The sequence below is a fragment of the Epinephelus fuscoguttatus genome, linkage group LG14 (assembly GCF_011397635.1).
Source record: "Epinephelus fuscoguttatus linkage group LG14, E.fuscoguttatus.final_Chr_v1".
In the NCBI taxonomy this organism is placed as follows: domain Eukaryota; kingdom Metazoa; phylum Chordata; class Actinopteri; order Perciformes; family Serranidae; genus Epinephelus; species Epinephelus fuscoguttatus.
Window position 1 is genome coordinate 42,035,929 of NC_064765.1, and position 26,292 is coordinate 42,062,220.

At 42.8% G+C, this 26,292-nt stretch overlaps 2 protein-coding genes across 2 annotated transcripts in view; both read left to right on the top strand.

The window, feature by feature from the left end:
- adck1 (aarF domain containing kinase 1) overlaps nt 1-3,782 on the top strand; it is a 416,484-nt gene extending 412,702 nt beyond the window's left edge. Inside the window, exon 12 of the mRNA XM_049596291.1 lies at nt 3,072-3,782. Coding sequence (XP_049452248.1) covers nt 3,072-3,081 — 10 coding nt within the window. The 3' untranslated portion in view covers nt 3,082-3,782. The remainder of the gene's footprint in view (nt 1-3,071) is intronic.
- A 433-nt stretch (nt 3,783-4,215) lies between these two features.
- On the top strand, nt 4,216-24,346 carry LOC125900950 (uncharacterized). The gene is made up of 12 exons (XM_049596272.1): nt 4,216-5,296; nt 5,824-6,314; nt 14,264-14,399; nt 14,620-14,859; nt 17,779-17,872; nt 18,570-18,762; nt 19,047-19,323; nt 19,410-19,587; nt 19,707-19,777; nt 19,871-20,057; nt 20,537-20,785; nt 21,472-24,346. The coding sequence occupies exons 2-12, from the start codon at nt 6,262-6,264 to the stop codon at nt 21,570-21,572; spliced, it is 1,779 nt and encodes a 592-aa protein (XP_049452229.1). The 5' UTR covers nt 4,216-5,296; nt 5,824-6,261; the 3' UTR covers nt 21,573-24,346.
- Nucleotides 24,347-26,292: the final 1,946 nt, after the last annotated feature.

Here is a 26,292-nt window from a genome sequence, read left to right on the forward strand (position 1 = left end):
GTTGCCACCAATAGCTTTGGATTGGAGTAGGATGGATTACCAGAAGGAGGTGGAGACTCTACCCAGTCTCCACCAACATAAAAGCAGACGTGTTGAGAGCGAGTTTTCAGTCCTGCTCCGGGGTTTGACTCATGAGTCGTATGTGTTGAAGCTTGTGAACACATTAAACTCGATTGCATCGGACTCTGCCTGTCTCCAGTGTTTTTTTGAGTATTACTTAGCTGAATCCAAGGTACTAGATCGACATTAGAGGACAACTGAGAAGCAACGTTGAGGACAAGGTCGGGAGCCGCCAGGCCCAATTCCAGGCACCGATTTTTGCCTCTTCAGAGTACAAATGGGCTATTTATTATTGCCTTAACAGGTACCTCTATCCAAGTGTGGCTTTACTCCTGGCTCCTGTAAACAGGTGGTCATTTTCACCATGGAGTTTAATAAACTCCTCCGTTTGCTCCTTGCTCCCTACAACAAAATGAAATGTAAGACATATTTTCTGTTATGTCAATAGGCAAAATGATTGTTCTATATAATAACGACAATAACAATAATGCTCCTGAAGTTAGCTCTTTGTTCAATCCAAACATTTACAGTTTTACAGCCTAGAAATACAGCGGGGCTCACAACCTATCCTCTCATTAACTTTATATTTGTTCATTGCGGTGCGTTTATGCACCTGATGTGAGGCATAAACAGCCTACAGCGTCTCCACAGTTACAATAAGATATAAGAGCTTGTAACAATTGAAAGTGAAGGGGTTAGGCTTTACCGTTACTGTTACTTTTAAAGGCTAACTGAGCTCCTCGTATCAACAGGTTAGCCTTAAGCTAACGTTACATTACGGAGCTGGCTATCATCACTAACGTCATGTATTTAAACAGCCATTTAGAGGTTTCAAGGCCCTTTGAACTTCTGGCGTTAAGTAAAAATCTGTTACTTACATTTTAAGGTGTATTTGGTGCTGCTACCGGTGCCGGTACTTGCCGCCGTTGTAAAGAAAACTCTGTGTTGAACAGAGGTGCGCAAAGAATCTTGGGATATGGGAGGCCACGAAGGATAGTCGCGGTGCATCTTCCTCCGAAAACAGGGAAAAGGAGGGCGCATTTGTCGGCTGCATTTGGAGGAGCGTTCGAATTTGGATGAATTGGGACAGCCTTCGCGCAGCGTTGTGACATAAGCAGCCTTCAAATTCGCCCTTCGAAGGATGCAGACCCTCATTTGGGACACAGCTCATGTTTCTGTGAGTTTGTGTGTGACAGCAGTTGCCATGGTAATTAAGTAAGTGCACCTAGCAGAAGAGCAGAGAGACACAGACAGAACACAGAGAAGAGACCTCTTGTAGTAAAGATTTAACTCCTCGAACAAGTTCTTCCCGTTCCCAAACTGTTGGTCCAATCATCAAAATAATGTGATGGTGAGACAGATAAAGTTATACAGAAGATCTGTTTAGCAGCAGTTGAGGTGGCATGTGTGCGTCTTAAACGCCGATACAATAAATGGTGTAGGAGGAGATGTTTTTTTTAAGAGCACGTTTGAGGCGAAATCTTACTTTGAAAGGGCAAATAGCTCACTTCCTGTTGGATTTAGGTCATGGGTGTCAGTGCGTGATTTGTAGGTCGAACACACCAGTTTTGGTTTGATCTTTCTAAGACATTCCTACGGGCCGCAGTGGCCATTTTAGTGCGCCTAGGTGGTGCTAGAGAGCCCATTTTGGCACTTTAGGGTATTTGCTGTTTCAATTGAAGATTCTGCTGCTGTAATCTGTCCTTTAAAGATTGTGAGACACAGACACAGAGAGCTGTGTGGCCGTGTCTGTGTGTGCAGCCGTTGTCATGGCGATTAATGACTTGCCTGCACCTGAGGGACACACAGAGAGCTCATGAGAGAGCAGATCAGCAAAGGTTGTTTAATATGGGTTTGAACTCCTCAACAAGTTCTTCTAATTCCCAAACCATTGGTCCAATCATGAAAATAAAGTGATGGTGAGAGAGAGCCACTTCTCGTGAACGCATGTGTCGTGTTTTATATCTCTAGAGTCAAAAATGTGGTCACACAAGCGAGTTTAAAATGTGTTGCACCTTAGCTGTTTTCCAGAAATTTCTCCTCTCAGTTTACATGGGAGTGAATGAAAAAAAAAATGGAGCTCCCTTCGCTTTGGAGCCACTCAGCAAAAATGTGTACGTGTGACAGATTCCATGTCAACATATCTGTGAGCAGGACAAATTTTCCTACGTTTTTTGGTATAAATTGTGTATGTACAGTGGAAATTATGGTCATGGCAGCAAGTTAAAGACAAAAGTTTTAGACATTTTTAAGAGCCCTCTCCACTCTAGCTCACAGCATCCTGTGCAATACACACTGCGCTGCTAAATCCTGAACTGCTTCTATGTCATCTCATTTTTTTTTTCTGAGGGAAACCCCGCAAGAAACAGGGGTTCCTGCGCAGAACGCTGACATTAGGCTCGTTCGAGATGAACTGCGCCTCGCCTGAAAAGTAGACGAGATCAGGCGGCCCCAGCGGGGGGCGGTGACAAAAAGCTGCAGTGAAGTCGGACAGTTTCCCGACAGTTTCTAGCAGCCTTCAGCCCGTGCAGGAAGTCACAGACACACTAACATCCTGTCTGGAATGATGTCAATTCATTAAAAAAGTGAGCAGACCCATATATCAGTGTGTTTTCCCCGTCAGTCATACAACATGTTTTCTGTTCACAGAATAAAACTTCAGGTCAGACAAATACAATCTTAATCTCTACAATTCAACAAAAATGAGTAGTTTATCTAAAACGTCATATTGTTGAGCCAACAAGCCAATGAGCCATTAGATCAGGTGAGAGCCAGGCGGTGCAGTCGGTGGAGAGCAACTGCAGTGCCTGGCTCTAAAAACTGTAGCCACCTCGCTCTCGCGGTTTTATCGCCATTCACTTTTGTAATACGTCAGAGCAAGTCGGGATGAAGTTGGACACAAAACTAAGCGGCATGCATTGTGTGCCGATCACCGGTGATCGAATCTGCACAGGCCTGGCTCATCTCAAACTAACCTTTTGACTCTACATGGATTATGTGCCTACATGCAGTGATAGCTGATTGGACGTCCCGGTGTCATGATTGCTCATCATCATCCGAGCTCATAAAAGCCTCATGCTGCAGGGCGTGTTCAGCGTTTTCACATCGACTCTGAGGTAAGTGGCCGTGTTAATCATGTTAGCGTTATGCTAGCTTAGTGTCAGCTTGTTGCGTGATGACTTTGTGCAGCTAACACTAACTGTAGCTAACTTTACTGATTCGTAAGATCCAGCTGCTTGATGTGGACATATATTAGTGAGTGTTGAAGGCAGTGCAGTGGATGGGAGTGATGGATTTGAAACATTTATTGATGGTTTTGGCTTTGTGTTTATGCTAAAGTCTGTTAGCTCTTAGCTTCGTTTGATGTAAGCCTTGAGTGAATTAGCTTTTCAGATAACTATAGCTAACTTTGTTTGATAAACTCAACGCCTAATGTACAAGTGGTGCTTGAGTGAATTAACTTTTTGGGTAACTACAGCTAACTTTTGTTAAACTTGACACCTAATGCAAAAGTGGTTGATTTAAAGAAATACTGTGAAATGTAAAACGCAGTGCAGTGCATGTGAGATGGATTTTTAACATTTGTTGATGGATTTTGATGAAGTGGCATGATTTATGCTGATGCTAATGTCTGTTAGCAGTGTGTTTTGTGATGACAACATACTGCCTTATGCTAGCTTAGGTGATGACTTTGCGCTGCTAACTGTAGCTAACTTTACTGTGGTAAACTCGATTTCTAAGGCACAGATGCTTGATTTAAAGAAATACTGTGAAATTTTAAAGGCAGTGCAGTGGCTGTGAGATGGATTTTTAATATTTATTGATGGATTTTGATTTGTGTTTATGCTAATGTCTGTTAGCTGTCTATTGTGTTTGATGTTAGCCTTGAGTTGATTTAAAGAAATACTGTGAAATTTTAAAGGCAGTGCAGTGGCTGTGAGATGGATTTTTAATATTTATTGATGGATTTTGATTTGTGTTTATGCTAATGTCTGTTAGCTGTCTATTGTGTTTGATGTTAGCCTTGAGTTAATTAGCTTTTCAGGTAAATACAGTTAACTTTTGTGTGATAAACTGGACGGCTAATGAACAAGTGGTTGAGTTAAACAAATATTAAGTAGGCTATAAGATGTAGCACAATACATGTGATGCATTTTAAGCATTTATTGAAGGTTTTTGGTCAAACAGGATTCTTGCTGATGCTAATGGGATGCAGTGTTTTTGAACACAGCTAAATTTGATCTACATTTACCTGCTGATCAACTGTAGTCTGACTGAAATGCTGTTCATTTAAATCTTATAGGTATGTTATTACATCATTGTCTCTAGCAGGCATTTAATTGTACAGATTTTCTACGTCTACATTCATTCAATCGTAAACACACATAGCCAACTGATAAACACATTTCTGATTCTGTACATACACACGCATACACATATAGACTCACACGCACACACACACACACACACACACACACACACACTTGATTATTTTAGTAGGTGTCTGTCTACTGCTTCCAAGGTAAGTTGAGCTATGTATGTATTTGAAGGCTGAGGCCAGAGTCTGCCTGTAAAGTATGGCTTTTGAGTGTGATTAGCATACAGTCAGAGTGATTTGTATGTTTTCTATGTGAATGTTGAATTAATTTGTTTTGGTTGTTTGTGTCTTTTTCAGATGCCCCGTGCGAACTCCCACCGGCATGCCCAGGCCCTGAGGAGGAGGATGGCGATGGTGCAGACTTGGACCCCCCTGCTGCCTGTCCCGAAGTTTCATGCTCGTATGTATCAAAAAGGTTATTTTAATGTGTTTCGATGGTTTTGGAGCTGACCCAGCGTAGCTTCAAGTTGGTCACTCCAGCTCAGCATCCGGAGAAGTAAGTATGATTTCTGTCTTATTCATAAAGAACAGTGATGGTTGCATGGTGTCACGCTTGGTGTCTGTGTTCTAAAGCGATGTCTCTGTTGTCACAGCTCGTGTTCGTCGTTGGAGACTCCCACCTGCGCACCATGGTGGACAGGTTTGTAGCCATCCCAGAGGGCTGTCTGTCTTTTGGTTTTCTGTCTGTTCCAGGTGTGGACACCAGGGAGCTAAGGACGGAGGTGCCGCGTGCTGCTGTCCCGTGGACCCCGGACACCATGTGCCCTGAGCAACAACCTCACTGCCAGCAGGACCATCAGTGAGGCGGCGTTGGACTTTGGTGCGCTCCTGACCACCGTCTGCAGCCGCTGGCCCAAGGTGTGTTTTATGTATTTATTTATTTTTCCTTTTTTCTTATTGCAGTCACTGTTATCAGTATTTATTTGGTAGTTGTGAGCAGACTGTTGTGTTATGTGCTTCATTCATTCATTCATCTTCTAACCGCTTCATCCTCTTGAGGGTCGCGGGGGGGCTGGAGCCTATCCCAGCTGACATCGGGCGAGAGGCAGGGTACACCCTGGACAGGTCGCCAGACTATCGCAGGGCTGACACATAGAGACAAACAACCATTCACGCTCACATTCACACCTGCGGACAATTTAGAGTTATCAATTAACCTAGTCCCCAATCTGCATGTCTTTGGACTGTGGGAGGAAGCTGGAGTGCCCGGAGAGAACCCATGCTGACACGGGGAGAACATGCAAACTCCGCACAGAAGGGCTCCCACGCCCGGGATCGAATCGGCAACCCTCTTGCTGTGAGGCGACAGTGCTAACCACCACACCACCGTGCCGCCCTGTTATGTGCTTGTTTAAGGGAATTAATGAAGAAATGGTTGTTTCTAGGTCTTTGTGTTGGACTTCCCTCCCCATCTGACCATGGACCTTGGCTTCCAAGAGCAGCTGTTTCAAGAATACCACCATGTTGCAGCACGCATGGGTACGTTACAGTTGTGGTCATCAGCACAGTTATAATTGATGTAATGTGTAATTCAACATAATTTATACAAGTGTAAATATTAGAAGGATTGATGACGTTTCTGTCATTTGTGTCGGGTCTCCCCTACATGTCTGTGGCGGCGCACTTCCCAGTCCATCGGTTGGAGCTGTGGTGCCATGACGGCATAAGTACAGTATACTTTGTTGGTGTGACATAACACATGGAGGAGTTTCATGTTTTTGGAGTGACATGTTGGTTGTGTTAAACTGTCTTTCAGGTGCACCTGGGAAAGGTCAGTGGTTTGGTGTCCACAGAGGTGGGGTTGTTAGGGGTCCCGTGTTTAAATGAGAGGATTGTGGCTGATGGTAACTGCTTCTTCAGATCCATCTCTCAGGCTGTGAGTGGCTCACAGAAGCACCATTGCAAGATTAGGCTAACTGTATGTAAGGAGTTAGAAAGGAATGCAGATGAGTATGCAAGTCTTCTGAGAAGTGAGTATCTTCAGCAGTCCAGGATGAGAAATGTGAACAGCTGGGCTACAGAGGTAGAAATCCAGGTCACAGCAGATTGGTTAGGAGTTAGTGTGTGTACTTTTTATGATGGACATTGGTTGAAGTACAAGTGTAACAGTAAGTGTTTGTCAGCAGAGTGTATTTATGTAGAGAATGTCATGGGACAGCATTTTGAGAACACTCTTTGTGTGCATAAGCCTGGACTGCAGATTTGTTATAGTTATTATAAAGTTAGTGATGTGTCAGGTTATAGCATTAGGTCTAAAGTGACAGATGTTGTGGATAGTGAGAAGTTGTAATGAATGTGTAGGGTCTGAAGGTGTAGATCGTAAGTCTGTGAAATCAAAGTATTTGAGGCAGAGAAAAGGGACACGGGAGAAAATGAGTAGGCTGCTTAGGGACAGACGTCAAGTAAAGTTTATGAAGATGTATCAGGAAAACGTATTGTATAGAGAAAGTGTTAAAGCGAGGAAGGTTAGTAAATATAGAGAGAACATCCAGCACAGGCAGAGGGTTAAAGCGATTAGTAGAGCTAAGAGTATAGTGAAGTATGGAGAAAGCATTGAGCACAGGGAGAAAGTTAAAGCGCTGAGTGTTGGTAAATATAGAGAAGACATCCAGCACAGACAGAGGGTTAAAATGATGAGTGTTGGTAAATATAGAGAGCACATCCAGCACAGGCAGAGGGTTAAAGCGATTAGTAAAGCTAAGAGTATAGTGAAGTATAGAGAAAGCATCGAGCACAGGGAGAAAGTTAAAGCGCTGAGTGTTGGTAAATATAGAGAAGACATCCAGCACAGACAGGGGGTTAAAATGATGAGTGTTGGTAAATAAAGAGAAACTGTTGAGCACAGAGAGAGGGTTATGGATAGCGTCAGGTTGAGTAGGAAGCAGAGAATGGAGAAGTCAGTAGACTTTGGTTTTGTTATGGAGCAGTTTTTGGAAAAGGTCAGAGATGGTCCAGATTTTGTGTGTTGTGTGTGTCGTAGGTGGTTGTTTAGAAATCAGGTGCAGAGCTGTGAAAGGGAAGTGTATGGTAGAAGTTTAGCTACAGCGGGTATTGCAGACGAGTGCATTAGTGAGAAGTATTTGCATAGATGTAACAATCAGTGTGTTGTGCCTTGTCAGTTGGTGTTGCATAGAGGTCAGCTGTGGATTTGTCATACGTGTCATCATAAGATTAGTGCAGGTGAGATGCCAGCTGAATGTTGGAGTAATAACTTGGATGTTGATCCCGTTCCACCAGAACCGGGATGTCTGAATAGTTTAGAGCAGCATTTGATAGCCTTGCATATTCCTTTTATGAAAATGTTGGCATTGCCTAAAGGGGGGCAAAATGGTACGTGGTCCAGTGACCTGTGTTCCCACCAACATACACAAACTAGTAATGTGTTGCTGCATTCGAGTATGGAAGGGTCTTTGGTGCAGGTGAAGTTAAAGCGCAAGTTGACATATAAGGGACATTATGAGTATCAGTTTGTGGATCCGTTGCATGTAAGACAGTCACTGGAGTATTTAAAGAGGACCAATGTTCGTTATAGAGAGAAAGTGTTTAATGAGGAGTGGATTAATGAGTTTTTTAGGCAGGAAGATGGGGGCAGGGAAGAGGCTGGATCAGCTAGTGAGGATGAAGCTGGTACAGGAAATGAGGTTGCTGTTCAGGTTGTAGAAAATGCTGAGGTTGATGATCTAGCAGAATCAGCAGATATAGCACAAGATGAAATGTTACATGACAGACAGCAGCACTGCATGTTTCAGGACACTTGTCTTATGCCTGTTGATATTGGTCAGGAAGCATTAGATCAGTATTTTGATGACATTGTGAATATAGCGCCTGCAGAGGGAAATAGCCCAGTTAGGATGCTTTCTGACCGGAGTAATGAAGCAAAGAGTTTCCCTGTGTTGTTTCCTCTGGGTCAGAAGACCTTCCATGACAGTCGGTGTTATCAGTTGAGTCTGTTGCGTTATTTCAACAATAGGATTATGCACTGCGATGGTCATTTTGCACGTAATGTAGAGTACATATTTTTGCTCAGTACATGTCAGAGCTAGATCAGGTGATGTTGAGTGTTTCTGTGGCGTTGCGTAAAAGTAAGGGGGGTCAGAGGTCTCAAAGGATTAGTCAGAGTATGCTGAAGGATGAGGAGTCTCTGAAGCAGTTGTTGCAGTTTGATGATGGATAGGTTTTAAAGCCCGTCCGTGGAACATCTGCCTTTTGGATGTCAGTGCAGAAGGACGTCTTGGCCTGTGTGCGTCAGTTAGGGATTCCGACGTGGTTTTGCTCGTTTTTGTCTGCAAATCTGCGATGGCAGAATCTCCTGACCAGCATCCTGAAGCAGGAAGGCAGAACGCAGACATTAGAGGATTTGGAGTGGGCAGACAGGTGTCAGTTGTTGCGTGGTAACCCGGTTACAGCAGCGAGGATGTTTGATTACAGATGGCATTGTTTTCTGAAAGAGGTTCTCATGTCTCCTTCTCAACCAATTGGCAAAATCATAGATTACTTTTATCGGGTTGAGTTTCAGCAGCGCAGTTCTCCTCATGTTCACTGTCTGTTTTGGATTGAGGGTGCTCCCCAAATTGATAAGAATACAGACGAGGAGGTTGTAGAGTTTATTGATAAGTACGTATCGTGTGAGTTACCCTCAGATGATGACGCATTATTGGACATTGTGTCACATTCTAAACGACATTCAAAGTCATGCAGGAAAAAGAAGGCGGTATGTCGTTTTAATTTCCCAAAACCTGTTTCTGAGCGTACATTTACTTGTAAAATAGAAGAAAAAAATGCACGTGACAAGAAGGAGGCAGAGAAGACAGGGGAGGATCCTCAGTCAGAAGCCAAACCAGTCTACAGGTGTTTTGAATGTAGGAATAACATGAGAAAAGACACAGCGAAGTCTATTTTGAAGTCTGTTAAGAAAGCAGTGGAAAGTGAATTGTATGGTAGTGTAGAGGAGTTATTTATTAGTGTGGGCATTAATCAGGAGATCTTTAAAAAGGGAGAAAAGGAGTATCGAAAACAAGACCAAGGTAGTTTATAAGAGAGGAGTCAATGAAGTTTGGGTAAATCAGTACAGCAAGCAGTTGTTGAAGTGTTGGAACGCTAATATTGACGTGAGCTTTGTAACTGATGCTTACGCAGTTGTTGTGTATATAATATCGTATATTACAAAAGCAGAGAGAGAAATTGGCCTGTTATTGAGTAATGCCCAAAAACAAGCTAAAAACCAAGGAAATGTCTCTGCTAAAGATGCGTTGAAGAAGTTAGGAAGTGTGATAAGATAAGATAAGATAAGATAAGATAAGATAAGATAAGATACACCTTTATTGATCCCATAATTGAGAAATTCCAGTATTCCAGTATTTGCATAATAGGGACGTTAGTGCTCAGGAGGCAGTGTATAGGTTAAAAAACTTGCATTTGAAGGAGTGCTCTAGGAAGGTTGTTTTTGTGCCAACAGGGAGTAATATAGTAAAGATGAGTTTACCCCTCAGTGTTTTGAAGCAGAGAGCATCTGCACATGATATTAGGACAGAAGATATGTGGATGACGAGCTTCGTGAATAGATATAGGAACAGGCCCGACGGTGTTTGAAAATATGTGTATGGCGACATTTGCGTCAGAGTATTGTGTTCTTGCCAAAAACTAAAAGTCTATGGACGTGATTCAATTGAAAAATGATTTGGGCTTCATATTGAGGAGAACACGTACTCAGTTTGCGGTTGTTCGGTACATGCGCATTAGTTTGGAAAAACATCTGGAGGCGCATTTTCAGAGTTTGCAGCAGTTGTTCCTCCCTTATAGAACTGACTCAGACCTCAAACCAGAAGGCTTTGAGCTGTTTGAACAGTTCCATGAGGATGGAAGTGTGACATTTGTATTACTTTTCTGTTAATTTATCATGTTGATCTGTTCTGTACGACATCTATTGCACGTCTGTCCGTCCTGGAAGAGGGATCCCTCCTCAGTTGCTCTTCCTGAGGTTTCTACCGTTTTTTTTCCCCGTTAAAGGGTTTTTTTTGGGGAGTTTTTCCTTATCCGCTGTGAGGGTCTTAAGGACAGAGGGATGTCGTATGCTGTAAAGCCCTGTGAGGCAAATTGTGATTTGTGATATTGGGCTTTATAAATAAAATTGATTGATTGATTGATTGACATTTAGTGACGGGTCAGTACATGCGGTTAAGGACGTGGTGAAGGATAATAGAGCAGTGTTTGATGTAGATTGTCCAGATTTAGAGCGTGCGCAGGAGATTGCAGAGCAGCATGGCGTAGATGAGGAGGATGCTTGGGGGGAGCTGTGTCCTGAACAGGAAGTTGAACGCCTTGAGTGTTTAGAGGAGAGAAGGCAGCAGCAGGGATCTGAGATAGCAGAGGAGCGGTTACAAGAACGTCTGGAGAATGTGCCAGATTTGGTTGGTGGTAGCAGACAGGTAGCGCAGTTGGAGAGGAAGAGGAATGTGATGTGTAGAAGTGAGGGTTTAGAATGAGACACAGATGGCTGTGTTTTATAAGGTCAGACAGTGGTGTTTGCAGAAGGTGATGGGTAAAAACCCAGAACCTCTGCATGTGTTTGTGACAGGTGGTGCAGGGACGGGGAAAAGTCATTTAATTAGGGCTATTCAGTATGAGGCAGAGAGGTTGTTGTCCACACTTTGTGATCAACCAGACGATATTTGCGCTTTGTTAACCGCACCTACAGGCATAGCTGCATACAATTTAAACGCAGCAACAATTCATCACACATTCAGTATTGGCACACATGCCGGTTTACCTTACATCGTTTTGGGTGAGGACAAACTAAACTCTTTGAGAGCCAAATTTAGTCACCTCCAAATTGTAATCATAGATGAAATCAGTATGGTTGATCACAATCTGTTGGCATATGTTCATGGTAGGTTAAGGCAGGGGAAGCAGACGGGCGACTTTTCCCCATTTGGTAATGTCAGTGTGATAGCTGTTGGAGACTTCTATCAGTTGCCTCCCGTTAAAGGGAAGCCTCTGTATAGTTGTCAGCTTGGTGTGGACCTGTGGTGTGGCTTTAGTGTAGTGGAGTTGAAAACCATAGTTAGGCAGAAGGATAGTGTGTTTGCAGCGTTGCTGAACAGGTTGAGAGTGCATTCAAGGGCCACCCCCATGTTAGCTAGTGATGTTGGAATATTAAAGGCTCGTGAGACAGGCGAAGAGAGCTATACTTTGCATATTTTTCCAACCAATATGCAAGTAAGTGGCATAATTTTATGCAGTTGATTACCATGTGTCCAGATTATGTTAAGATAGAAGCCAAAGATTTCAAACATAACAGGAAAACAGGCCAATTAGAATGTACAGCAGGGCATCATATTAATGCGGCGGACACATGTTTACCGGAGAGGCTGTGTTTGGCAAGGAACGTGCGTGTTATGTTATGTAGAAACGTAGATGTTGAGGACGGTCTGGTCAATGGCGCATGTGGCACAGTAACTCAGATAGATTTTGGTGATGATGAAAGTTTTCCTAAACAGTTTATGTCAAATTTGATGATGACAAAATTGGCTCACAGAGGAGGAAAAAACGTGCACATGGGGCAGTAGAATGCAGGTATTCTACTGCTATTGATCCCGAGAAAGAGAGGACAACTAAAGCAGGTGGTCTGCGACTTCAGTTTCCTCTTAGGCTAGCGTGGGCATGTACAGTGCGTAAAGTGCAGGGATTAACAGTAGATGAGGCTGTCGTGTCTTTGAAGAAGGTGTTTGCACCTGGGCAGGTGTATGTAGCTCTGAATCGTGTTAGGGTTTTGTCAGGACTGATCATCAGGGATTTTGAAGAGAAGGCCATTTACTGCAAGGATGCCATAAAGGAGGCCTTAGACAGCATGTCTCCATTTTTGATTGAGCAGCCTAAACCTTCATTAAGTGCACACAGTTTCTCTGTGTATTTAATGAACGTTCAAAATGTCTTGCACACAGCATTTACAGCTCAACGGTATTACTGTCACAGAAACGTGGCTCACTGCACAGTCCTCGTTAAACAGTGTCCAAATTGATGGATATACTTTCCACAGCTGTCCGCAAGGTTTGTGTTACAGCAGCAATAACCCCAAATTGTTAGAGCTCCAGGATCTAGAACATGTTGGAGTTGGTTTGTACAGTGTAGGCAATTTGGACTGTACCTTCCTGCAGGCACCCGATTTGAATCTGGAGTGTTTGGTGTGCCTGTGTGGCAAATTTAACATTCTGATGGCAGTAATTTATCGTCCACCATTTTATCCAAATTCTTTATTTAAACAAAATCTGGGGAAATTACTTGATTGGTTGAATCCAATTAGTGACACAATTGTAGTAATGGGAGATTTCAGTGAAAACATTTTGAAAAAATCATCAATTTGTAAATTCATGGGGCAAAAAGGATTTCATCAGCATTTAACACAAGAAACAACAGAGAAGGGGACATTAATTGATCACGTTTATGTTAAAACAGCACAGTATGATGTGGAATGTGCAGTGATTCCCACGTACTTCAATGATCATAAAGGTATTCTGTGTAGTTTTAATGTGAGAGATTATCAGGGCGAGCTAGAGGACTTAGACAGGTTGTTTGAGGATGTAGAGTTGGATGCGTAGTGTTATTTAGATGTGGATTAGATCAGGTTGGTTTGTGTAGTCTTTACGATGTAGCTTCATGTGACTCATACAAAGTCCCAGTGCAAATGTAGGTAGTGGTGGTGTTATTATTGTTGTTGTCATTGTGTTTATCTGTGGGGTTTTAAGAGGAAATTGACTTGTAGTTTGTTGTTGTTTTGACATTGTGTAGGTTTGCACTCACGTGAATTTGTGTTAGTGTAGAGTCTGTCCCGCTCCATCGTGTGAAGATTGTGTATTGTAGGGAGATTTGAGTGTATTGTGTGGAAATGTTTTTAGTATGTGGATATGATTATTGTGTAGAGATGTTAGATGAAACAAATCATGTGTTACAGGTGGAATGAGTGGAGTGTTAGCTGTTGTGAACAGTGTAGTGTGTAGAGTTAATTAATATAATCATGGTTTTCACAGCTGTTAGTGATTGTAGATGTGTTGGTCTTTGTCTGCCACATGTTAGTCTCGCCACCGGACAATCAGAGAACTCCGCCTTCTGATAGTCTGGGGACACTCCTTTCTAAAGTGTGTTTAACACACCGGCGAAAACGGCCAGCAACAAAGCAACGCCTCTTGCATTTTTGAAAAAGACACGCCTTCTTGGAAATGTGCGCTCCTCCTTTTCTCATCTGCAAAGAAACAAACACACAGAGAGCTTGAAAATGGATGCTGAGAGATTAAACTCCATTTTATCAAACGTGTGCTCATCCGTGAAGAAAATATTTTTTCCAGCGGATGTCTTAGTTACAACATGATTGAGCTAACTGGAGTAGTTTCATGTCGTATCCGACAACGGGAGGCTTTTAACAGATGATATCCTAATGTTAGCTTTGCTGCTAGTGTCCCTGTCAGCTGCAGCCACTGATGCTTTCTAGACATCGTGATTTCCCAAAACTGAATAAATACCACACATAGCAACACAAAACTGCTTTGCTAGCTCAATCATGTTGTAACTAAGATATCCGCTGGAAAAAATATTTTTTTCATGGACCGTTTATTGAGTTATTACAGACACCGCTAACAGCTAATGGTTGGCCTAGCTAAACTACGATAACCATGTTGTTATTTACAAAACGTCACATCCCGCTTTGAGTATATCCAATCAGCACCAAGTAATCCCCAAACCCCAGCCAGGAGTTTCTCAGGGCCGTTCTGAGTACCTACTCCGAGGCAGGGACTTGTTTAGACCCTGTAAAAGTTCTGGAACTCTGTCCTTCAGGGGTGGTTCCTGCGGTGGAGACACGCACCAACGGTCCCGGCCCCGTAAAATTACCCCGAAGTTCCTGCGGTGGAAACGGGCCTTTTGTTTGGAACTGAGTTCGCAGGACACAGCATCTCATTACAGTTGGTTTCAGGTAAGCTAACTGGAATAAATTGGCAGAAAATAGCTATGTTGTTTATTCTGTGACCGTTAAAAGAGGTTCCTGGTGAGTGGCGAGGCACGACTGGGTGTATATAGCTTAGCACAGGTCCCCACCAGCTAACGTTATCTTTCGTTAGCTGTTAGCTAGTTTAGCGGTTTAGCTCATGTTAGCTAACAGGCTAACTGTGGTGTTTTCATTTTATTTTCCCTAGTTGATGTTATCTGCTCATCTGGTTATCGTGAGCACTCGTTTTGGGTTAAAGTGGAAGTGCCCGGAGCTGCCACCCCTGGTCCCGCGGCCCCCCAGCCTGACCTCCGGGGCCCTGGACGGATGCCTAAGTGTGGATGACAGGAACGGAGAGGACCGCGGAGGTAAGGTGGGGCAGGCCGACACTGTGTATCCCATAACGGGTGCTCGAGTGTGGGTGACAGGAACGGAGAGGACCGCGGAGGTAAGGTGGGGCGGGCCGACACTGTGTATCCTATAACGGGTGCTCGAGTGTGGGTGACAGGAACAGAGAGGACCGCCGAGGTAAGGTGGGGCAGGCTGACACTGTGTATCCCAGAACGGATGCTCAAGCGTGGGTGACAGGCGCATAGAGGAGCGCGGAGGTCAAATAGTGAAGTTTAAGGAGGTCTTCAGTATGTTGGTAATGTGATTTTATGGGCAATTTATCAGTCGAGGTCTCCTCCTCTGCAAAGCAGACTGACCCGGTGGCTACAGGTAATAGTGCAGTTTTGAAACCACTGTTTTTCCGAGATGAAGGACTGATTGCTGAGCTGCTGCTAACAGTTAACGGAGTTAATGCCGGATCCCGTTATTTAACAGTTTCCACACTAAATGAAGCAGAGTGACGGACCCAAAACCTTCAATCTGGCTAGAAGACAGCTGAAATGCTAAAAAAAGAAGAAAATAAAGTTTCTCAAATTGACTTTTGTCTCTTACACACGAAATAGGGTAACAGTCAGCTGTTTTTGAATGTTAGCATTCATTTCTCACATTGAATGGTGAAATAGTTGTAGTTTGAAAGGTCCGACCTAAATGAATAAAGGTCGTAGTTAACAAAGCATATGAATATTAATGAATATTAATGAAGGAACGCCTACTGAGCACAGCTCTTGTATTGATCGTTTGAACTTCGCATGGTGGCCATTTTCGATTAAAGGCTGACGTGAAATGTTGAAATGAAAATGGAATATTTTCCTCAATAAATTCAGGCACCTAAAGGGTTAAAATGGAGATTCTGCCCCTGTCATGTCTGCATGTAAGATGTAGACATGCACACACATGTTTCTGTGAGTTTGTGTGTGACAGCGGTTGCCGTGGTAAATAAGTAGGTGCACCTGGCTGAAGAGCAGAGATACACAGACAGAACACAGAGAAGAGACCTCTTTTAGTGGAGATTTAACTCCTCGAACAAGTTCTTCCCATTCCCAAACCATTGGTCCAATCATCAAATAATGTGATGGTGAGAGATATAAAGTTATACAGAAGATCTGTTTAGCAGCAGTTGAGCTGGCATGTGTGCGCCTTTAAAGCCGATACAATAAACGTTGTAGGAGGAGATGTTTTTTTTAAGAGCACGTTTGAGGCGAAATCTTACTCTGAAAGGGCAAATAGCTCACTTCCTGTTGGATTTAGGTCATGGGTGTCAGCGCGTGATTTGTAAGTCAAACACGCCAGTTTTGGTTTGATCTTTCTACAACATTCCTACGGGCCGCAGTGGCCATTTTAGTGTGCCTAGGTGGCGCTAGAGAGCCCATTTTGGCACTTTAGGGTGAATAATGTGTATTTGCTGTTTCAAATGAAGATTCTGCTGCTGTAATCTGTGGCATGGAAAATGTGGTATGGAGTGCCCTCTACAGCTTGAAACCTGGTTACTACACTTGAATTTACATTGCATTACATTGGAGGCGAATGATTCTTTTTCGAAGCGAATGACATCACTAACCGTCCACGCTAAAGCCTGCCCTCCTCCCTTTACTCCTCCCCTTACTATAAAACCATTCTGTCCGCAGTAATTAAACTGATAGCGAGTAGGTTGGATCAGAGCAGAGAGAGTAGTAGAGCAGAGAGAATAGTTGGTAATTTGTTGAATTGTATTGTTAGCATAGTGTATTTTAGTGTAGGTTTACAGTTAGTAGTGTGTTTATAGTATTTAGGTTAGTTTTTAGTGGGTGTAGACAGGTATTAGTTTGTTAGATTTTCCAAATAGTTGTAGGTAGCTTTAGTTTGTAGTTGAACTTTGTGTGTTTTAGGTAGTTGTTAGTGTTAGGGTCAGTTAGCTTTGTTAGCTAGTTGCCTAAATGGGTCGGCAGTGTTCCTATCCTGGATGTAAAGCCATCTCTGGCCTGCACCAGTTTCCAGCGGACCCAGAAATCAGGCGCGAGTGGCTGCGCGCTCTTGACATCCCGGACAGCAGCGATATCCCGCCTAGAGCCGGAGTGTGCAACCTCCATTTTTCCAGGCATTGCTTTGCCAACATCATGCAGGTCGAGATGGGGTTAACTAAAAGGACAGTGCTGACAGACAATGCAGTGCCTCTCCCAGTACTGCACCTGCTCGTGATACGAGTTTTGGCCCCTGCTGCGAAACAACCCCCCTCCACCAGGTCAGCCCGCCCGGTGTACATGGGGGAAGACAGCTGTTTTGCGGGAAGCAATAGCATGAACCACCGGGTGTTACAGCGCTTGACAGTGCAAGCGTTTCACTCGCATTTGCGACTAAAAATAGGTGTGTGCGAACTGTATCAGCCGAAGCAGCCTATATTTTTGTCAATAAAAAAATATATATAACTCCAGCCGCCTTCCCTCTTCCCTCTTCCCCGTGTGACACGGTTATGGGCGATTTTCCAAGCCACTGTCGGCACAATGAATATCAGTCCCACTGTCGGCAGGGTGGGAATAAGTCCAAGTGTGGCGGAGACGAGGGACCGGGAAAAGCGGCGGACCTCCGGGGTAGCCTGCTCCGTTCTCCCCGCAGTTAGGGACCGTTCGCCACGGTATCGCTGCTGGGCAGGGTGGAGATAAGTCCTACAGAGTGTCAGAGGACCTGGAGAATGTTTTAGGATAGTAATAACATTATATAAGATAATCATATTGCAAAGATAATATATATAAGATAATAACATTAAAGACAAAATCAAATTGCAGTACTTTTTCAAAACTTGATGATTTTACCTTTCTGTACATTTTGTATACAAATTCATTAAATAATTTTGCTTGTAAATGTCTATTTGCATCACTGTTATAATCTGTTGAACATGCATACAATACCTCATCATATGTAACATCTAGAAGCGGTAATTTTATAGAGAAAGAAATACCATGAATAAAGTCGAGTGGTGAAACATTGTTATGTTCTGTTTCAGAAACAGACCAGAAAGATTGGGTCCCAGCCAGAACCAGTCAGCACTAAACATGCTTATGTGCAGGCTAACTTGAAGCCACACAGGAGAAGCAAAGGTGAGTCATATTATTAGTTAACTATTAGATTTCTCAGTAATTGGCTGAAGCCAGACTCAATCAGGGTCTGTAAAAGTTATTCTTTTACTGTAAATGAGGTGTCTGTAGGACTGCTTGTGTAAGATATTACACTCATAAGATGGTACTGAGCACACCCCTTATATAGCCTGTCCTTATCCATCCATTCTATAGTTTTTGTCTCTTAAATCATTTAAATGAAATAATTATAATAGTGTTTATCATTTTTTATCAAAACCATCTAATTGTCCAGTCACTGGCCCATCCTGTCCAGTATGCATTCTAGGACAAAGGAAGGACATTTCTCAAATTTTATGGAAATATGTGACATATCTTTACTCAAAATTTGAGAAACCTACATCTATACACCATTCATTTCTTAAACCAATGTGTACCTGAGTAAATATTTTTCATATTTATGTGCTATATCATCATGATTGCATAATAAGAATTGCATAAGAGAATATAAAATAACAACTCTACTGGCCAAGTGTGCCAGTGGTGCAAAAAAGTTGTTATGGACAGTGCCCATGTTAATTTAACTAGTGCAGTGCTGATTCAAAATGTGCTTGTCCAGATGGGGCTGATTAATGTTTACATAGGACAACATCTGGTCCACCCTAATTTTATTTTTTCAATGGAAATGAGGCTTACTGTCGAACCTTTTATTTGTGCACAGCTACTCAGGCCAGAACCCCAAACAGGAGTGTGTCATGTGACACAGATACTCTCCTTGCTGTTCCTGAGGCCCTTGCAGTCCCTGTGGTTCCCCTGTCAAGCTCCACCCCTGTCAAAAGGCCAAGATGTGAGGTATCAAATGATGACTCCAGCTATCATCTTGAAGTGACCAACAGCACCATGGATTGTACAAGGTAAGGGATGTAGTTCACAACACTATTACTATTTCTGCTATGTTTTACACATTCATATAATCGTATTAGTGTTTCATTTGGAAGTGCTATACTATCTACTAGATTGTGTAGGAGTGAGACATAGCTGTGATTAATGTAAAATTCCAGAAAGATTTCCTTTTGTTCTAGTTTGACATGCAATTTGAATACTATCACGACTATGGGGAATAAAGTTTAATGTTGTTAGTGTCATTGACATAGTCACACAATAACATTTATGTTTCATTGTTTTCTATTCCTCAAAGCATTGCTGATGGATTGCCACCTCATACAGTGACCAAGTACATTGTCAATGAAGACATGTTAATGGAGCTGTTCAAAAAATGCCCAGTTTGCACCCGGAGCTGTAACATCTCAAAAACTGTCTTTGGGACACTCCTCCAAGTTAATCAGAGCTGTCCTAACTGTGAGTACGCTCATCAGTGGTCGAGCCAGCCAATGGTGAACAATATACCAGCAGGGAACCTTCAACTATGTGCAGCTGTTCTGTTCACAGGATCTTCATTTGTTAAGATCTCAAAGGTAAAAGAGGACATCCTCATTGACAAATTCATTTGCAGTAGTATATTGTAATATGTCATCACCTCACATTGATGTTTTCCACTTAGTTCCTGGAAGTGTTCAAGATCCAAGGAATCTCGGAAACAACCTTCCACAAACACCAGTCCAATCTCCTTTTCCCCACCATCAACTGGATGTGGCACCAAAACGAGGATGACCTCATCAGAGAAACTATAGCTTGTGGGGATGTTACTCTTGGTGGCGACATGCGTGCTGACTCACCAGGTGATTATTTAATTTGATGATTATTTACTATATATATATATATATATATATATATGTATGTATATATATACATATATGTGTGTGTATACATACATTTCTTTTTTCTTGAAATATTTTAGGACATTCAGCCAAGTACTACACCATGATGGACCTCAAAACTAATAAGGTCATTGACATTCAACTAGTCCACGTAAAAACACTGATACACTCAAAAACTGTTCGAACCAGGAATTTATTTATTTTGTATTTACTGAGCAGAGTTTATTTTATGTTGTTTCGGCAGGGCAATGAAGTTGGAAACAGGTGCCGGATGGAGAAGGAGGGCTTTCAGCATAGTCTGTCTCTCCTGGAGCACAAAGGAGTCACAATTAAAGCCATTGTTACCGACAGACATCCAGGTATACAGAAATACACGCGGGAACAAAGGCATGACAACACTCACTACTTTGACCCTTGGCATATGGGAAAGGGTAAGTTCTTCAATTGAAATATTCATTCATTCATTCATCTTCTAACCGCTTCATCCTCTTGAGGGTCGCGGGGGGGCTGGAGCCTATCCCAGCTACATCGGGCGAGAGGCAGGGTACACCCTGGACAGGTCGCCAGACTATCGCAGGGCTGACACATAGAGACAAACAATCATTCACACTCACATTCACACCTATGGACAATTTAGAGTTACCAATTAACCTAGTCCCCAATCTGCATGTCTTTGGACTGTGGGAGGAAGCCGGAGTGCCCGGAGAGAACCCACGCTGACACGGGGAGAACATGCAAACTCCGCACAGAAGGGCTCCCATGCCCGGGATCGAACCGGCAACCCTCTTGCTGTGAGGCGAGAGTGCTAACCACCACACCACCGTGCCGCCCCAATTGAAATATTATAATAGAAAAATACAATACTTTTCTTTTACTATTTGTGTTTGTAAATACTCTGTCTTTTGTCCAGGTATTGGGAAAAAAATGGATGTGCTGGCCAAAGTGAGGAGAACGCAGGATGTGGAACTGTGGAAGAAGAGCATTGTCAATCATCTCTACTGGTCGGCATCAACTTCAGCATCGGGGGAGGAGGTTGTGGCCAAGTGGAGCTCTGTGGCTAACCACATCCAAAATGTCCATATCCATGACAACACCCTTTTCCCCACTTGTCTCCACCAGCCTCTAGTTGGTGAGCAGGCAAGGCAATGGCTCAAACCAAGTAAGAACAGTAGTACATTGACCAAAATATTAAGAAGGTGTTCAATCGTTTAAGTCAATTCTCCTCTTCTGGGGTTGCATTTATCTTAGTAAACTGCCACACAGAAATACACAGTGACATTTCTCATTTTCCTGTGGTATATTCTATAGTCAAGTTTACAGTTATTTATTGTTCCTAGATTGCCTTAATTATATTACATTACTCCTGTGTGTAAGCAGCATGTGAGAAATTGATAGCAATTCTGCTGTCTACCAGACTACTGAAAGACATGGAGAAGATCAGTCCACAATACCACACTTCACAGATTGAGTATTTTCACAGTGTTATCCTGTCTATGGATGGGGGATAAGAACAGGCCCAAGCCCCGGCAGCCCTACTGACAACATTTCAGACTGAGCTGAGTACTTCATGGTTGCAGTCTTCACGTGGTATTTGAGACCATACACAAATAAGTGATTGTATTAATCAGACACCTGGTTGTATAATACTGAACATCTAACATGTAGAGAATTGACCATTGTTCTACACTGGATACAATTTCAGATTCCTGGCTGGTAATTTTATGCTTCCAAAATAGCATTTGAAACTCTAAACTTAGTAACAACACAAACATTTACTTGTAATGACGACCTCATTGACCAGAGTTTGTATCTTGCTGAAGTCTCTTTTTATCTTTCTCCTACTAGAGATGCTGAGGAATGATCATCTGCTAGAGGTTGCCATCTTTCCTCTCTGGTTACATGAAACATGTCTCAGACTGTCATCCACACGCACAGGGGCCCAATGAAGTTCCACATCTCTCAAAAGTTCCTCATCTTCAACCTTCAAGTCCCTCTGCTACCAAACACCTAATTACATTTCAAAGCTCGGTTAAAATTTCATCCATAAGATCTATGTTGTTAAGGACATTGGTGTATATTCCCCTATTATCAGGGTCCCCATGGTCATGAAAAAATGTATCATTTAAGCCCTTGCTGATAAAAACCCTATCCAGTAAATGTGGCAGTGTTTTGATGCTATCCAAGCCAATGTTCATATTTATCATGCTTTAATTGTAATGTGGTGTTGTCAAGGTTTGAAAATTGCTTGACTTTTGAAAAAAATACTTGAGATCTGAATTCAAATCTGGAAACCTGTGCAGGTTTCCCCAGTTTCTGGAAACTCCAGCCTGATGCGGGTGACGGCACATGATGGGATGCTCCTCCAACCTGTTCACACCTGTGCATCACCTGCATGTCAAGAAAAGCAGCATGTTTTGGGAGGATTTATGCATATTATATTAACACGTGTGTGTGTGTATGTGTGTATTTATACTGTTTATGTGTGTATTTATATAATACATTGCAATCTTTATTTGGGGACAATGCATTCATGTCAAATTGAAATATCAAATACCGATAAAGCTTGTCTGGGCTCTGTTACCTTTGTCACCTCCCTGCAACAGACATTCTCTCTAGGAGAGAGATTTGTACAGTGACCACAGGTACATCTGTTGAAAATATAGATATGTGAGTGGCTAGCTAAGAAGAGAGATCTATCTATCTATCACATGGTAGGGGCTGTTTGTATAAAAATGTTATATTAATCTTAGACCATCAAAACAGATGGTCTAACATCAAAATCTTCACTAAAATCCAGCCACTACCAATCCGAGACATTTCCCATCCTCTCCTGCCCCTCCATGTCCTCAATCCCGGCCGCCTCAGTGCCCTCTTCCCAGCCTACCTTAGCACCGACAGGCTGTTCTAGTGGCTCAAATTGATACGGCTCTGGACCGTCATCCTGACCGACAGGCGAGTCAGGAGGAGAGAAGTCCTCCACCTCAAATGAAGTTTCAGACGCAAAGGTGTCTACACTGTTATCTGAGTGGTCACTCATGGCTAGCTTGTCAGGGTTTGAATGGAGTATATGGAGGCAGCATATCCCCCCAATCCCCTTCTCCTTTGAGTGGGAGTATTTGAAAATCTTAACTCCGCCCCCTTCCTAGCCACTCGCTTATCATGGGGCCATGGCAGCCAGTTAAAGACAAAAGTTTTAGACGATTTTTAGAGCCCTCTCCACTCTAGCTCACAGCATTCCGTACAATACACACCCATTATAAACGGTCAATTTCTCCACATTTGCTCATGGTACTTTGAGAGGCACAGATTAAAAATGGTAAAAGATATGAAAAAGATGAAAACATGAGTGAATAGAAGAGACCTGTGGCAACATATGAGAGTTGGAATGGAGTTTTTCACCAGGTCTGACATGCGTGCCAATTTTGGTGAGTTTTTGAGCATGTTTAGGGGGTCAAACTCCAGCTCAAAGAGGTGGCGGGAGAAAGAATAATAAACGCAGCCAAGGTCCCTAATAAACGCACCAAAAACAAGAGGGTCCTCGCCCTTCAGCCGAGGTCCCTAATTCCTACAAAGATAGCTTGTCCCACATTTCTAAGAATTTTTGTTCACTGAAAATTAGGCCCTATGTTCCCACAGTCCTATGTTCCCACATTTCTAAGATTTTTCTCAAAATTAAACCCTATGTTCCCACATTTCTAGGACATTTCCAATATAACTATAATATCTTGTTAGTTCTTGTCTTGTTCCTACATTTCCCTTCAGTTTAAGCCCTATCCTCCCACAAGGGTTAGGGTTAGGGTTAGAGGGGATAATAGGTTGGGTGTAATTGGCTACCAAATTGGAAGAAAGGGGGATAAAATCTAATACAAATTTATGTAAAGGAAATGTGGGAACACAGAGCTGTGGGAACATAGGGCTGTGGGAACATAGGCACACTCCCTGTTCAATCCCCAAGATATGGAAATGTGCTAAGGTTATCCCCCTTTTCAAAGGTGGAGATTCCTCTGATGTAAATAACTATCGTCCTATTTCTATTACAGGGGTTAAAGTTCTCCGGCACAGCGCCGGATTGCCGGCGTGGCGAAGTTTCTGTCCAGCATGGACAGAAGTGCTCTACAGTGCGAGCATTTCACTCGCATTTGCCCCTAAAAATATATATATGTGCAAACCAGGAAAATTATTTAGGGGCACAGTGTGCGAGTAAACACAACCTACTGTTTACCATAATCGGCATCGAATGTTTTCTCATCTATAACCGATCAAATAAATGTATTTTAAAACTCGCTCCTTTGGCACTGATACAGCCGTCTCCCTCCCTGCCTGCAGTCCCCACTGCACTGGGCTTTGTAACAATGTCCCGCCTACAGCCCCCTCTGATTGGTTACATGGCACAAGTGATAGCCAATCAACACTGATGCCTGTGCATGCTTTCACATCATGTGAACACTGAGATTTGTCTGGGACTGTTTAGTGGCCGTTTTGGTAAGCAGCTGGAACTGTCAATTAAATTTGTCAGGCAAAGATTCTGTAGCGGCTTTAAAGAGGTTATTTTATGTACCCGACAAGTTTCTTGAGGAACCTCTTCTATAACAGACTTTTGTATGTCCACATTGAAATGATTAAAATGTATCGATCGTGGCGACAGTCTTCACTCTTCTTTCTTTTCTGATTCAACTTTCCAACGTGGAGAAACCGGAGGTGGAAATCAATGGTGCGCCAGAATTTCAAGTTTTACTTTGGTGAACACTTTTACTTTGGTAAATTTGGTGAATTCTGGATCCGCTCTCTAGACCGGAAACAGAATCCAGACAAAATTCAGAGTAAATGGAAACCAGACTCTTCACTGTACGTGAAGAGCCTGGTGACGCGAGGCTAGATTGAGACACAGAGCACAGACGGAGCAGGAGAGGCTCTGGTAAGCCAGCGGTAATTTTGAAGGTAAGGTAACAGAAACCAGACAGAAACTAAAGTTGCAATAAAAATCCTCTATGCTGAAGTTTTAAAGTCACCACCACAACATTATAGTCCAGGGGCCATGGCAGATTTTGGTATCACTTCAAGGGACCAAACAATTTTGGCATTTTTGACTTCCTCTGTGTCTCTACTTTACATTTTGGTATGATAGACCTGCCTATCTAGCAGCTTAATAAAATTTTTTGGATAATCTTTGGGTCCTCCCCAAAATTGAAAATAGTCAAAATTGAGGCTTCTCCAAAAGGGACAGTGTCTGCCTCATCACATGAATCTCGGGAAATAATTATCAGAATGTCACCAAATTTGGACTGAATGTCCACAGCCAGTTGCTGCACACAATGCAGCAAAGATTTCGTCAGTACCTTGCTCCTTTTAAAGAAGGTATACACCTAAACACACATGAATTATAGGTGGATATGGAATAAGGAATAAAAAATCCAAAAGGCATGTATATATGTTTGCCATTATTAATGTTAACAAGCCAATCACCCCAAAATTGCATTTATATGTGCCAAAGAATGTCATCTTATCATAAAAGTAGGTTATTAGATTATTCACCTCACCATCTGATGTCACCAGCCCCTGACAGGTAACTAGTGCAGCCAGAACTTCAGACAAATAGAATGGGGCCCTGTTAGTCCAGGGGCTAAAGGGATCATTTTCACAACTTGGTAGGCCCCGATCACCCACAGGGACCAAATAATTTTGGCATTTTTATCTCTCTACAGGTCTCTAGTATATATTTTGGTATGATAGCCCTGCCTATCTAGTAGCTTAATTATAGTTATCACTCTGTAAACAAACTTACACCCATGTAGGCAAAAGACTACAAATAGGGTGAAAAAGTAACTAATAGATATACCCATGAAACTTACCCAGTTGATCACTCATAATAAAGGGCCAGTGTGTAAAATGGGTTGAAAACAGTGACATCAGTGGTCAAATTCTAGATTGCACGGCTCACTCACTCATCCCTCCCGTCGGGTAAATAACGGTGGCCTCGTAGGGACAAAAAGCCTTGCACAGACACGAGTTTATCAGGAGTAGGTCTATCTAGCGACGAGGTGAATGTTTATTTAGAAATCTAAACCATGTTACGATGTTGTAATGGATCCCTCACGAACAGGAGACCAGAGTAGCGTTCAGGAAAAAGGCCCGTTTATTTGAGCACTCCAAAAACTCCGGTAACACTCCAGGGGGTAAAAGACTTCGTCCCAAACTCTGACTCTTCTGGCGTAACACACACACTTCATACACACATACTCATTTACACTACCTAGCGGGGACACCCTACCCTCTCTGCTCTTCCAATCTCCAGCCCGCACACTGACTGACAGCGTAGCCTGTAAACAGAGCTCAGCTGTTTATTTAGCCTAGTAATATCTCCGGACTATAGTAGCTGCAATGGACGACTTTGAACGCGATTTTGAAGAGTTTCTTGTAGCGGACACAGACCCAGAGCCATACCTGTTTGAGCCGGAGCATACGGATGAGAGCCGGAGTACACTGAGCGGGCGAGAAGAGAGGCTGAATCCTCCGCTCCCATTTTGCTGCACAGAATGGGATTCGGTGCTACCATCGCTGGGGAGATATATCATCAAGAGGAAAAGCACCGCAGAGAGTGCATCACAAGGAGTGAAGTTGCGTCTTCTTTTCCTCGCAGATGACGGTTCGGGTTCATTCTCTCCTGTT

Coding starts and splice junctions, on each gene's coding strand:
- LOC125900950 (XM_049596272.1), top strand. CDS start 6,262: ATGAGAGGATTGTGGCTGATGGTAACTGCTTCTTCAGATCCATCTCTC. Junction 17,873..18,569: donor GCCACACAGGAGAAGCAAAG/GTGAGTCATATT, acceptor ATTTGTGCACAG/CTACTCAGGCCAGAACCCCA. Junction 19,778..19,870: donor TTGACATTCAACTAGTCCAC/GTAAAAACACTG, acceptor TTGTTTCGGCAG/GGCAATGAAGTTGGAAACAG.